The sequence below is a fragment of the Lepisosteus oculatus genome, chromosome 3, assembly GCF_040954835.1.
Source record: "Lepisosteus oculatus isolate fLepOcu1 chromosome 3, fLepOcu1.hap2, whole genome shotgun sequence".
In the NCBI taxonomy this organism is placed as follows: domain Eukaryota; kingdom Metazoa; phylum Chordata; class Actinopteri; order Semionotiformes; family Lepisosteidae; genus Lepisosteus; species Lepisosteus oculatus.
Window position 1 is genome coordinate 63,995,443 of NC_090698.1, and position 15,662 is coordinate 64,011,104.

The window sequence follows — 15,662 nt, forward strand, 5'->3', positions numbered from 1 at the left end:
ACAGACAGTGAAACATAATCTGCACTCAAGAAATTAAAAAATGCAGTTTTTGCACTGGTTTAAAAAAAACCCCACTGAAAAATAAAGGAATGCTTGTAACGAAAGAGGCATAGAAATCATATTTTATTAACTTTTGTCACAAACCATATGTAAACGCAAAAGCTTCAACAAGGAGTTTTTAAACATTTAGGAATGTACACTGCAGACAGGAGTGCAGATTGCTGAAGTGTATAAAAAGCCCCTTGGCACAGAAAAGAGCTCAAGGCAATGAGTACGCGATGTAAGAGCACTTCCGTAATGAATAGAAAGCTCGTTCGGAATGACACCGTTCTGAAGCAGGGTTCTACCAGGCCAGTCCTGGAAAGCCTTCCACTTTTCTGATTTGATTCCAGCTGAGCTCTCAATGACCCCAATTAAGTCAGGTGCTTTAACAGGAGGGAGTAACATGCTTTTCCCATCCTTGCTCATTGACCCTGTCAGGATACCTATAAAACCTGGACCAAGGTTGTAGACCTGGACAGAGTTGTTTAGCTTGGATTTTTAATTTTAACATGCCTTTAATGTTTTTCTAAAGGGATGCGTTTGTGCTACATGTGAAGTATGGGTTACATGAGTGTTGCTTGCAAAGATGATGTTTTTCTAAAGAGCAATGTGTTTTCAGTTGCACTATCAATTTCACATTCATTTATGGCTTATGATTGTTTTACATAAGAAATCAAGTACTGTAAGTGGTGTGAAGAGTCTGTCCCGGGATGACTTACACTTTCCCTGACGCTCCTCGGCCCACTACACTGCAGGCCCACTGCAGATTCCTAACAATGGGGAGTATTAGTAGTTCTGCATTTTGAATGATTTGTCACGTGGTATTTCTTTAGGCTTTGGCCAATTCTGTTTTCCATTGAAAAACTAAGACTAAGACCTTAAGCAGAAGTTATAGCTGATGGTGACTGCTAATCCCCAAAGTCGTTTAACTCACAATTCAGTCCTAGTGCATACAGTATATGGATGCACATCTATTTAAACAATTTTGGAATGAAACAACCAAAATGACAGACATGTCACAACCATGTTTATGGCTACTTACAATAAATCATCCTATATCGGGAGAAAACTGAATGAATGAAAATGCTTTTTCAAATTGGGAAAGTCTTTAATGAGGATGCAATGACTGCAACAACGAAAGGCATGTGATAGTAAACTTGGAAATGTGGAGCTCTTATTATCAAAAACGCATGCTGAACCAGTTACTTTTCATTTCACTGAATAGATTATATTACTCAATCAGTTCTAAATTCTGAGCATTAAAATTTGTTTTTGACATTTATGTTAGAACACTTTCACAAACTCAGCGATTTTGTCACCATTGTAAATACTTTAGATAACAGTAATGAGTTATGGTTGAGTGTTTCCTAAACTGCAATGATTTTAACAATTTTGTATTTTTCATTTTATATCCAAACAATTTGTTTTCACCAAATGTTTCTTTATGTCTCGCATCACAGCAATGACACCAGTACTTGCTGGAGAATGGTGATGGACAGGCTAGTTTTTTGTAAGAATCCAGGCACCAACAAAATGTTTGTAGTAAAACTTAATCGATTAAATTTGCAGGGCAATATTTAGGTAAGTTGTGCTGGTAGAGAAGCTACAAGACAATGTATTTCATAGGAATTCTTAGCACCAAGAATGTGTAAGAAGAGAAATGTTCGACTGGTGCATGTGCCCAATCATTCTTTTGAAAAACATGCAAGTTGTTATAGAACATTTCCCCATATTTACAAACGCAAATTATGGAGGTTTTTTACCATTGAATAAATCCTTTGCATTTCTGCAAAAAACTTTTTGTGAAATTAGAACCTTAGCTCACTATCAATACAGGCACATTAAAAACTGTGTAAACTGTAAACCTGTAAACAATGTGTAAATAACTGTATTAGGATCTGTATCACTGAATACTTGTGTTATTTCACTTGTTTTCTTGTAGAAAATATTACAAAATTAGCAAAAAGCATTTTAGAGATTAAAAAGATGCTAATAAATAAACAGGTCAGACTAGGAAAAGGATTTAACGGTAGTGGACTTTCTTCCATGTAAATGACAGGTGGCACTGATGGTCACATCACGCTTCTGCCCGAGACTTGGAATGTCCAAATGTCCTGAAAAACAAAGATCCTGCATTTACAGTTCTAGATCAGCTTTATCTGTGATGCAAACAACTTCACTGGTTTTAATTCAAAGACAAAACTGTCAGGAAGTAAAATTACAAACCATGGCAAATATAAAAACTAAATAATTTCTTTTTATCGGTGGAGCAGTGGTTAGGATGCCTGGTCGTGGGTGTCTGAACAGGACTCTGCCAAAAGCATCTCACCCAGACTGCTGGATAAATGAGTCTCCAGGGCTGGAATGAACCCAGACGACAAACACACGACTCTAACTATGACTAATGTATCGACAGAAATACTCCAGACCTCACAAACCTTTCACCTAGTGTACTGCTTAGCCATGAGTGTGTATTTAAGATATTTTAAATTTTGAGAAGGCGAGAATTTAGTCTCAGATTTAAGTCAAATTCTGTAGGAATGTATAATCTAAATAAAAAACACATGATGTTTCGTATAGATACACAGATACTGTAGATCACACAGATGCCAGCACCAGTGAGCACTGAGAAATGAATGTGGTCTGAGAGACCAAAATAATCCTTTGGACAAATATAATGACAACAAATTGTTCAAAAGGTTTCCTTGTCATCAATGCAGGATAAAAGAATTATCTGCTGAACTCTTAATTTACAACAGGGGTCTGACAGGCATTTCCCCTTCAGTTATACAAATCTCGCTATTTGCCAAGTGTTTGCAACTCGTGCTGTCCTTTTTAACCTTCACTAAAAGATCTTTCCACTTTTCTTAGTTCTTCCACTCATTTGTACTTATAAAACACTGATAGATCGAGTCTGCTAGTCTTGTCAACAAATGTGTTTGTGAACAAATTATTTTGTTTGGCAGTGAGAACAGCTTTATGTTTATAAAACTTGTGCATTTGGTTTCCGATTTCAGTGTCAGTAAATCGTTCACTTGTTGTTCCTTGGCATGAGGTTATTGTTACCAACACCAAGGACTTCACAGATGAAAGGGCTGTTTAGATTGACAACATATTCTGCATGTGTGCGAATACAGTACTAATTATGAGATCATGAGACAGGAATTTGACAGAAATAGATTGCAGAGAACAGTTTGAAAATAATAAGATGTTTAGTAATACATGTGGTTAAGAAATGTAGCTTCAAATTAAATAACTTTTTGAGTAGTTTAGAATACTTTTTTCCTGTTGACCTTCTGTGCACCAATACCAGTATCTAGTGCAGACAAATCCGGATCTCTCGGAGGTCTGTCATGTTAGTGAACATGTAACTTACACATTTTAAAGGAAAAATAAGGATAAAAAATAAACATCTACAGTTAAGCGAAAAGCCACGAGTGCTATTTATAACACTTTGTTGCACATAGCAATCCCTGGATTGTTGACCCTAAATGTTGAAAGATGATCCTTTTTAAATCTGTACAATAAACGTCTGCTCAAATTTAGTTTCTGAAAAAAAACTTTAAAAGCTGGTGATACGGTACATGTACTGTATGTCTTCACTTCAGCTCTAATGTACAGACACACAAAGGCAGCACACTTTTTTAGGTTGGCCCCACACGTGCACTCATCCATTTGTCATGCTGAAGAATGCTTCATCTGACCACATCACGTTTCTAATATTTAGTAGTTCATTGCCTGTGCTCTTTGCACCACTGGATGCTGCCAGGCGTGATGAGTGGTTTGTGCTTCACAGCCTTTATCTCCCGCTGCTCAGCTGTTTTGCCTTGCACTATCACAGGCCTGGAATATGCATTTCTGCCTGCTCTTGTTCTGTCCTGATGAAGTCTTCCCCCCCGAGTTCCATGCTGATGTTACCTTAGACACCCTTGCTTATGAAACATGATCAAGCTGGGCTGTTTTGATCACTGAAGCCCAAATGCCCCCAACAAGCACCCCTCTTAAAAATCTGGGGTCTCGTCTGGCAGTCAGGCTAACCACAATCACAGGCAACGAGGCACGCTGAAGTCTGCTGGGATGCTATTTGCCCAAACACATGGGCAACACCTACTGTATGTGTTCCAATTTACTTAGGCCGTGTCCCAGTGCTCGCACTGCTCCCTAAGCCTTCCTTCAAGTCCACGCACGCTTCTGTGACGTAGGGCAAGTGTGGACTTCAAGTGCGCCAGTATTGGAGGGGACATCTCGGTCTGTCGCTCGCTGGTTACGCGGCTCATGCTCTAAATGCTGTCTGTTGTTGATGCTTATTTTCCAGCGGCTAAGTGCAAGTAGGCCGATGATTTAAAAAAACAAACAAATTTCATTCTCCGCTCTGGTCTATCCCTGCACAAAATGAGTGACACCGCGTTCATTCATGTTGAGCAGGCTCCACTCAAAACAGACCGAGTAAACTATGGAAATCTTGACTATATCACTCTCCGTTAATCCAACATTTTACACTACTAAATACATTTCCATCTCTTCTGTCCCAATACAAAAAAATGACAGTACCCAATCAAATTTGTCTCAACAGCTGTTCAGTGTTTACCTGTGTTATTGTCTGTATATATCCCTTAATGTGCAACCACCCTGAATCTGCGTACGTGTCCCGTTTACCTCCCTAGTGTAAGTGTCAACCCTGCGTTCGAGTTTGTCTTTGTTGACCATAGCTGCCTGAAGGGGGCGTAATAAATGGTGCTTGGGTGCCAAACAAGAGCGTTGTCTGGTTTATTTTCCTGCAAGAACCCGAATTCGCTACCGCATGAATCCAAAGTAGTCTACTGTCATTTTGTTTATACATAAAATGAATTTTAAAACTGTAAAAAGTAAGATTTTACCAATACACAAATCTTTTATTCTCCATGGCAACCTCTCTCCGCTGTGATAGGCTACAACATGCAACGTCACCATTTCTCAAAGAATTGTGGGTAATTCCCTTCATGGGAATCCCCTCTGGTGCAGATTTCAGAGAAGGGCGCTCTTGTGACACCCTTGAGAAACAAACTTAGAAGTGGGAAAGCCTACGCCCTTGCAGACGTTAGTGGGAACGCAAGACTGTAAGGATGCACATTAGGACACAGCCTTGCTGTAGTTAGTTTACCCTGGCGGTTCCATTTTTTTCCCCCCACTAGTGTCTATAAAAGCATGGAGGAGCACTTGCTCGTTAGAGAGCTACACAGGCGGCAGAGGGTCAGATACCTGCAGTCTAGAAGAGTGAGCAGGACCGAGGTTCTCTGAAGGGATTGCTGCCCGCTGGGACACCCACAAGCAAGGCATCTTTACAGGCATTCTGGACACAGTACTGCTGGAGCTCTGCGGCCGCCTGAGACACCTGCAAAGACAGCACAACAACCCTCAGACACAGCGCCATTTGAGAAGGATTTCATCTAAATATGACCGGACTCATTCATTCATCCTAGTCAACAACACTCAAGCGGATGAAATCTTAAACATGCAAAACAATAGATATTTAAAAAAATACAGACATATATATAATTGTACTATAGAAGTATACAATAATTCCGAGCACAGAGCCTCAGGTAACTTCATAATGACAGGACCTGATGGAATAATGTAAGACTGGCACTGGACAGGGAGATCTCTCCTTGCCAACTCTGGAAACTTCCACAATCATGGCTTCCTGGCAATGAGTAGCGTACCTTGAATTCTCTGATAAAAATGAAATATTGTCTTGCTAACTTTTTCGCCAGGCAGAAGAGCAGATTCCTCTACCCTTGCAATAGGCTGGATTTCCGCTAGTAACCTCAAACCCAGTGGAGTCATTCGGCTCTGAGGACAAGCACACGCACACAGAGACAAATCAGACATGAGGAAATGTAGTCAGCATGGCTCTGGAAGGTTGGAAGAAACCAGAGAGTTTGGAAAACGGCGAACAGGCAAACACAGAAGGCACCACAGTCTGCAGTCAAACTCGGCACTCACCAGTTGCGAGCTGGCAGTGCTATAACCACTATATCACTGCCCCGCGAACGTGATATTTTCAATATTTGACTTAAGGAGTAGAAACATCCTTTTCTTTGCACTGTCTGCACTAGAAGAGTGGATTTAATTATTAAACAACCACAGAGAAAGCAAAAGCATTTAACTTTATCCCGGGGAAAGACTAATATATTTTTAATAATTGGAACATCCAATGTCTCAGATCCTTGGCCTTTCACAAAGAAACCAAGCACAACCAGTCTGCCATGAGTGAGTGAAGCCCTGCCTCACTAGATACTCGAGTCGTGTCTGCTGCGCTACTAGTGGTGTCCCACCTGACTGAAAGCTTTCGTTCGCTCCAGCACGTAGATCAGTTTCGGCGTACAATCATGAAAAACCATTTGTGTCTGTTTCAGCAAAAAGTATCTAAATAATTTTGTTTATTCAAAAGAGAGGCATTGTAGTACCTAGTACTGCCTTACTCTAACTGGGTAGAATGGAATGACAGAATTAGGAAATTTAGTACCACTCTTACACAAGCATATACTGTATATAATTCAAACTATGTGCTCAGGTTCTAACCAACAAAGAAAAAAAATATACATGGTAGAAATGGTCCTGAAAGAATAAATTAAAAAAGGCAGTGCACAGCATAGGTCCACTACTCTTATATTATGAATTTTGTTATAACAAATCGTGCACATTTATAACATTTTATTAAATACCAACCTGTTTTGCCATAAATACTTCTCCTGACCGATGTCAGTTTTCTAGTGTCTAGTGGCTTTCGACACAGCCAAAAAATGTAGTCTTTGCCCTTTTCTACACAAATGCTCAGAGGGTCTCCTCTATACATAATAGATTTTAATATTTTGTCTGCTATTTGGTGTAATGCTCCCTTTATCTACAGAAGTTTTAACTAGCAAAAATGCATTTAAAGTCCAAACCAGCTCTCATGGAATCCCCTATTTCCACCTAGGATATGAAAATTTTTAAAGAATTATGCGATTACAAGATTTTCAAAGGGATTTTTTTAATTATAGGTCGGGTGCCTGTTATGGAACTAAGCTGAGGTTTCTGCTCTATAAAGTCACTGCTTTAACTCATTTTCATTTCTCATTCTGAGAGATTTCTAAACAAGCCTGAATTTTTCAAGGATGATGAACCTTTATAATCAAGGCCCACCCCTGGCTATTTTTAGATGCTGTGGAGTGCAGATAGAGGCCTGAGCCCATCTGTGCTTCACTGGCTACAGGGTATTGGCAGGCCTGCTTTCAATGCATCTGGAGCTAGCCATTAGAGCTTCTCTGCCTCTCCTCACATCTTCACAGCAATTTTGTTCATTCTCAAACTATGCAATGCATTAAGTTTCAAAGTTAATTCAGATAATCCACTTTTAAACTACCAGTACTGGTTGCTTTCTAAAACATGGAAGAGTATAATGTCAAAGACTCCCTTTAAATTTTAAGCCATTTTGGGTTTTTCTACTCTCTGAACCAATTAGATATCCCAGACTTCATGAATGAACTAGAAAACAAGTCTAATAAGCTGCAGCTCTGCTGTGTTTAGAGACCTTATTCAAAATGTATGGTTCAGACATGTTCACTTGCTTTTGATAACGAGTATTTGCAGAAATACAACCCTGTACACACTGAATCCTCCACATCATTTGTTAACACAGATCAGAATATATCCTCAGGATCAAAAGAAATACTGTTTATACAAATTTTTATAAATGTATACAGATTTTAAATATTAACTATTTTTGAAGTCATTTTGATTGATCATGCGTTATCCACTCAAGCGACTATGGCTTAGACACAATCTGAGTGATGAGACTTTACCTGATCCAGTTTCTCTACAATCTCTGACAACAAACTTAGTTTATAACGAAAGCTCGGAAGGGATGATGACAGTGAAGTTCAATCAGCATCAGCTGTCAGTAATTCACAGTGAATACTGATGTTTAGGTGAGAAAATTACATTACAAATCCTTTACACAATCCCCTTCTGTCCCCTGCATACATCTTTACACCCCTCCTCCACCCCTTCTCCCCCTCTGTGGCTGCACTCTGCTAGGGTCAATTCCTTATCTGCATGGAGTTTGTATCGTGAGAATGAAGAGCACGTTCAGCAGGCTGATCCAACCACGGTGCATCAGGGAGCACTAGAGAAGGGCATTCTTGCCTTCTGCCATAAGACTTTACAATTCATCCAGTGTGTCTGGACAGGGGCAACATTGACTTGATTTTGGACTAAACATGAATTCGCTGTTTACAGTGTGCAAATCCAGCCCCAGCAACCACTTGCAAAGTGAACTGATGGAAAATGGACAATCATCCTTTTAAGAACTTTTATAACCTAGAAGAGATTTTATGTTTTGGTAGAGTTGTACTCCTTGTGAGACTGGTATACAATTTGGAATAAAGTTCATTATGTAAAAAAAAAAAATGATTCCATACTAAAGATCCAGGACCAGGAAAGCACTTCATCTCATTCCCCAAAGCTTTAAGTTACTCTTAATGTTACAAGCTTAGGGAAAAGTCCTTAAAACTTGACAGCCTAAACGCTAAAGATCTGGCAACGTAACTGATAATAAAACTGCAGAATTCCACATTATTCCAAGTCTCGGGGAGGGGGGGCTGAGGCCACCAGCTGTGGCACTCTGAGAGCACGCGGCTCTCGCCCAAACAGCAGCAGGAAGGCTGAAGTGCTCGATCATTTTAATTATACATGGAAAATATCTCTCTGTGAAGACGTTTTTGAGCTGCAGATTCAAAACAGGAGGAGTACATCACTTTGTCCTATTTTTAATTTTGAAAGCACTCTCAAGAGGCATCACCACGAGGGAGGGGGGTCATATAAAAATAAAACTGCTTTGCATTGTCATTCAACAATAAACTGTCTGTGCTCGAACTGCCTGGAGAAAATGGAGTCTGTATTTAGTAACTGGTAAGAAATTTGCTCCCTATGATAATTTTTTGTTTTGCCTAAAAATCTTATTGAAAGCACATTATTTACGATAATGAAAATCTTAAGGGAAAGAGGACTGCTTTCTTTGTGCTAGAATTGTCCAACAGATAGAAATGATTCCAAAACTAGAATTTTCTTGCACAGAAGCAAAATAATTACCCTTTTGCTATTCCACATTTTAAAATATGCACATAACTTTTCAAACCGTCTTCTTTAATGGAAAGAAATTCCTCTCAGGTCATTATAGGTATAGAAGAAATTCAAAATGAATAATCCTGAACTCAGCTGGTACAGAGCACAATTGTAATGAACCATGTGTACTTGTATAAATACCATGTTACAACCTGTTCTATAACCATTACAATATTATATACAGATATTGAGTACCTTTACTGATTTACACCTACTGTTATGAGAAGTATCACACAAAAACCAAGTTTCACTTTTCAGCCATCCTCTTGAGTTCTCTGGAGCAGTTAAAACACATTAGTCTCATTTTACCACCACAATTCTGCTGGAGAAATAAAAAACATAACTACTGTATATTACAAATATACATTTATATACATATTACAAATATACATTTAGCATGTATATTTTCTGTCTCAATGTATTAACATCTGGACAGCTAATACAGAAACCTTTTAATGACTTGGACAAGAAATATGGGAGCTGTTCTTATTTCTTGGAGTGGAAGGAATTTCCTGATGGAAACTTTTGACCTTTTGATTTATGAATTGATCACTAACACGTCTAATAAGACGTACTGTAGTATATACACTGAGTGTACAAAACTTTGGGGACGCCTGCTCTTTCCCTGAAATAGACTGACCAGGTGAGTCCAGCTGAAAGCGATGATCCCTAATTTATTTCACCTGTTACATCTACTTCAACCAGCACAGATGAAGGGGAGGAGACAAAGAAGGTTTAAAGGGTTAAAGAAGGATTTTTAAGGCTTGAGACCATCGAGACAAGGATTGTTTGCGAGGGAGAATGGCAAGAAAAAATATTTGAATGGGGTATGATAGTAGGTGTGAGGGCATGAGGCTTGTTGGTTTGAGTGTGAAGAACCACAACACTGCTGGGTTTTTCAAGCTCAACAGTATCCCGTGTGTATCTGGAATGGTTTTGGAATATGGTATGGTACACCACTCACAAGAAATCCAGCCAATGGCAAGCCAGTGGTTGAAAACAGATGAAAGAGGTGAAAGGAGGGTAGACACAAATTGTGCAGATCAACAGACGGTCTACAGTTAGTCAACTTTAGTCCAGCACAACATTGGTGCTGAAAGACCCATACAAGAATGCACAACTCATCGGAACCTTGACACAAAAGGTGTATGGCAGCCAACGACCTTACAGAATTACACTTCTTCCAGCAACATACATGAAACTGCGTTTGCTGTGGAACGAAAACATTGAACCCTGGAGGACTGGAAAACATTGCCTGGTCTGATGAGTACTGATTGCTGCTCACGCTGATAGGAGGACTAGGGTATGGAGAAAAGATGAGATGAGCCCATGCATCCATCATGCTGTGTGTCAACATTGCAGGCTGGTGGTGGTATGATGGTGTGGGGTGTGTTTTCATGGCACACATTGAGCCCCTTGATAGAAGTGGAGCAACTTTTGAATGCCACAGGATATCTGAAAATCAGGTGCATCCCTTTATGGCAACAGTGTATCCATCTGCGAATGGATTATTTTAGCAGAACAATGCTCTGTGCTACAAGGCTAGAGATTGTCCAGGAATAGTTCCTCGAACATGACAATGAATTCCGCTTAATGTAGTGGCCTGCCCAGTCACCAGATTTTAATCCAATTGAATATCTGGGGGATAACATGGAACCAGCTATTAAGAGTAGAGATCAACTACCGGCCCAATCAACACAACTGTGGGAAGCACGGCAGTCAGCATGGGCCAGCATCCCTGTGGAACACTTTCGACACCTTGTTGAGTCCATGCCAGATGAATTGAGACTGTTCAGAGGGAAAACAGTGGTGCAATGCAATATAAGGAAGGTATCCTTAGTGTTTTGTTCACTCAGTGTATGTAGAAGTATTCAAAAGAACTTGAATAGCTTATCAAATGTCCTTAGAAATGATGACCACAACAAAATGTTTGAGATAGGTTTATTGAAATTTAATGGACTAAATTAAAGCTACAAAATGTTATTTTGGAAGTCGATTTTTAGGGTTTTTTTAAGAGAGCCGCCATTTTGAAGAAATCTCTCCTGATCTACGCAACTTGCACTCGATTCTCTCTGCAAGTCAGGGGGAAGCCACAGCCACTCTCGGCAGCGTGGAGTGAGATGAGGTGCCCAGCTCACTTACTCGTGAATACTGGGGGGGGTCAGTTTACAATCGGCACTCAAACCTATCCTGCACGTCCCTTCAGAGGTGCAAGGAAACCAGAGCATCTAGAAAAAACCCTCATGACGTGCGAACCCCATGCGGACAGCCCGTCAAGGGGGCGGAGCAGTGGCTCTGTGGCTAAGGATCTGTGCCTGTGGCTGGAAGGTTGCCGGTTCATATCCCACAGCCGGCAGAGGAATCCTACTCTGTTCGGCCCCTGAGCAAGGCCCTTAACCCCAACTGCTCCAGGGGCGCTGTATAAATGGCTGACCCTGCGCTCTGACCCCAAGCTTCTCTCCCTGTCTGTGTGTCTCACGGAGAGCAAGTTGGGGTATGCGGAAAGACAAATTCCTAATACAAGAAATGATATATGGCCAATATCCAAGCCCAAAAAAGGAGCCAGGACTTGTTAGCCTGCAATGCTATCCACCACAACGCCAACGTTTCTTTTAAAGAAGTGCATTTTAAACAGACTTTCTAATTATGTTTATGAATGACTGAAAGTATACAGAGGATGCTTAAAAAACAAATTTACCGAACACAAAATAAATAATGAAAACAAAAGTTAAAGTCATGACTGGAAAAAAAGAAAAGACATTTTGGGTTTGGATTTGAGTATCTGAGTCAATTTGCACAGAAAAGAAAGTATCTTTGCATTTTCTTAAAGATAAAACTTCCCATTAATCACTGGGTGATCTGACACCTCAGCAGAACTCAAAAACAAAAGGCAGCAGGAACACCATTCCAGTTAATGGGAAACTCTGCTCACAGATTTTCATATATTTGAATACCAAACAGCTACATGTAAAACAGGAAGACCACTGTAATATTATCTCACATATTTTTCCTGGACAAACTGTATCATGTACAATCATCATTTCAAACAAACCGATAATGATATATTAATATGGCTTTGGTGTCTTAATACAGAAACTGTTTTTAGAAATTGAATGAAAATTGGATGTTACTGGTAACAGGAGTAATTTCTTCAAAATATAATTTCAGGTAACTGAATACAAGAACCCCTTCCATCATGGGCATTTAAATAAATGACTCTTTAAAAAAAAATAATATGAATGAAAAATAGACAACTACAGACCCAACACACAACCCCCTTTTGACACTTTTCACACACAATTCCTACAGTCAAGCATGGTAGTGGCAGCTTTGTGCCACAGTTCTGCTTCTCCTCAGCAGGGACTGAAAAAGATAGGACTGAATTAAAACAAAGCACAGTACCTGGAAATACTAGAGGAAAATCTGTTACAGTCTGCTTTGGACTTAAATCCAGGGCAAAAAGTCACTTTCATCAGAGCAAAGCTACACTTAAGAATAAGTGGTTTAAAAATCAATCAGAATGTGAATGTAAGACTGAGATTCTGTGTTTAGACTTCAAAACTATTGTCTATAAGCAATCCCTCAAACAACTTGAGAGAGCTTGACTAAATCTGTCACGTGGGCAAAATATCCACCATCTAGGGTGCAAAATTGGGATACACCTACCCAAAAATACCTGCTGTAATTGTAGGGTGCTTCCACCAAATACTGTGATTACAGATCTTAAAACTTACACAATCAATATATTTCATTTTTTTGTAGTTTTTACTGACATTTACTAGAACGTTTATAACACTTAGAAACATTCAGTTTAGACTGAATAAAATATCAAGTTTAAAGAAATGTTTTCATCATTGTCATTTCACAAACTGAGACACCATAGAAGTGTGAACACTTTTGTAAGGCACTGTACTGTTCATCACAGGTCCATTACTATTTCAAGAGATTTTTTTAAATACAAAACTTCATTTATGTTTTTACGTACAAATTTGTAGGCTGTGACATCCCAAAAGATATAATCTGCCTGCTAAAATGCAACTGCATTTCGTACTGCTATCAATCGCAGATTTAACGTCAAACAGTTTTTTCTAAAACGCTCCACGCCTATTTTAAAAAGTACCAGTCACCTGTTTTCAATATACTGAAGAAGACTGAAAGATTTAATACACGGGCTGGATACTAAAATAAAAGTATAAAGATCACAGTCGCAACCATTTTTTTTTTGTTGTTGCTGCTACCATTTTAATACTGCAACTGTGCAATAAACGTGAGAAATTTAAAAAAATATTCTTATTAAACGTAAAGCGATTGTTTGGTGTTAATAACGTTTTTATTTGCTTTTTGTAGAATTAAAACTAATGTACGAGGTTTATTTTCTAGGTTATTCTTTTAGAAAAAAGAGGTACAAAACCGTGCCAATTGGAGCATACAAACATGTACAGTACGTCCAGTATACATTGAGCACAGCCTCCCCGTTTACGAAAAAGGAAAACAAGAATACAGAAATCTGTTTTAAATGCATCTACGTCCAGCGTTATCTACTGTTATTCACCGGTTTGCCCATCCCGTTTCATTTGAAATAAAAGGCTTCTGTTTTCGGTGTAACTGTTGTGTCGCTGTGAAGTCCGCTGGCAAAGTTTAAAATATTACGGGCGTACAACAAGTTTTATTCATTATAACATTGCCAGTTTTCATCAGAAAATTCAGCTAACAAACTTTTTTTCAACGTATCTGGGTCCTTACCTTTATCCTCTCGACACTGGCCTCCAGTTTGAGCTGCTCAACAAGCCGACGCATAGTACTCAGGTTGGAATTAGACGACATGTTTCTTTTTACTTCAGCCGACTGTGGAAAATTCTCAATAGGACCGCTTTCCACAAGGATGAAGCTCTACTATACTGGCTGTCTATTCGAGTTTACTAGTGCCTCTACAGGAACTGAGCTCAGTCCACCCACTCTGATTTCCTGAAAGGAAGCGTCAATTGAGATGGCTGTGGAGGAGGTCTTAAGCAAGCATATGGGAATACCAGCATCTGAGGCAATTTTCAGAACATCATCCTTGCAGGCACGGAGTGTGCATTGATGCACAATAATATAAACGTGCCCTCTGTGCTTAAAGTACCGATGTCATTTGTTTTATTCAAGGTCTGATCTTACGTATTATCTACAAAGTAATTTAGCTTTTCCCGCTGATTTCTGTGTTGAAATTAAATCCTTTTCACGTAACAAAATCTGAATATCTTCAACACTTTTCGCGAGGCCTGTATTGACTTAAAGAGCAGATGAAGCTGAAGTAATAAAATCGGATTGTTCAGCTCCTGATGATGAGCTCCACATGTGTCTTGTAGTGCGATGGAGTCATCTGGAGTCATAGGGGAAGTTGATTATGACCACAGCTAATCAGGCACTGGTAACTGGATCTATGTACCCATCACATTTGCAAATCAAAAACACTTAACCAAGTTACAACTGAGAGGACATCCCTATATTGCTTGTTATTTATATACATCAAAATTCTTCCCATGTTTGCTCAAATAGTGTTATTTGAGAAATCCACAAGACAGATTTGGAGAGTTTTCTCCAGTGCACATTTTCAACATTCAAATACAACACAGTAAAAAATATACTGTTGTTCATATACTGTTGGATGAACTGGCTTCTGGGAAATTTGGTCTTTATGTGTGTGCTCTGCGATTGCTCCTGTTGCTTGCTGGGATAGTCTCCAGCTACTCCTGCAGTAAAAAGAAGCAGGGCCAAAATAGAAACCAAGTGCACAAGGTAGAAGCTACTACACAGGCCATGATGATTATAAGATACAATGGAAATCAGAGAAAAAAACATAGTTAAGGCAGAGTGATGGTAATGAATATAACATTAATAGACACACTTTAAAAGAAAAGAAGAAACATAGCTTAAGGGAATCAAAGTTTTCAGAGTCAGACTCATCTATACGAGTCAGGCCCATGAGAGTATAAGAAAGGTTACAAAGCAGAGGAGATGCAAGCCCTCTGGACTTAAATAAATTGACTTAAGTAGTAAACAGTAAATTGATTCATGGTTCTCAAACAGCCATACCTTGGATAAAAAACACGGGGTATCGTCTTATAAGTCATGGATGAGTAGCTGTTCCACACTCCTAGGACCCTTTGTGTAAATTAATGCCTCCTGTCCTTGGTTTCAGATGCACTTCCTCATTCTTTCGGGCTGGTGTTTCCCTCTTCGTTCTGAAGAAAACCACAGGTGTTGACTTTGACAGTGCCTTCGAGGATTTTGAATACTTACATCAGGTTCCCTTACAGTCTTCTCTGCTCAAGACTAAAAAGATTCCAGTCCTTCGGTCTTCAGAGGAAAAAAATACAGTACAAAAGTAAAGTGTTATGAGAATGCTACAAACCATCAAATTGAGATATTGATTTTAATTAAACACCGTATAATGCAATTAAGAAAATACATGCAAAGGAAGAAGTAGTTTATAT

The 15,662-nt window shown here is 39.2% G+C and overlaps 1 protein-coding gene across 1 annotated transcript; it reads right to left on the minus strand.

Annotated features, from left to right (window-relative positions):
* Positions 1-104: 104 nt before the first annotated feature.
* gng10 (guanine nucleotide binding protein (G protein), gamma 10) lies at positions 105-14,214 on the minus strand. The gene is made up of 3 exons (XM_006626573.3): positions 13,930-14,214; positions 5,281-5,413; positions 105-2,156 (listed from the first exon to the last, which is right to left on the minus strand). The coding sequence occupies exons 1-2, from the start codon at positions 14,008-14,010 to the stop codon at positions 5,288-5,290; spliced, it is 207 nt and encodes a 68-aa protein (XP_006626636.1). The 5' UTR covers positions 14,011-14,214; the 3' UTR covers positions 105-2,156; positions 5,281-5,287.
* Between the last annotated feature and the right edge of the window lie 1,448 nt (positions 14,215-15,662).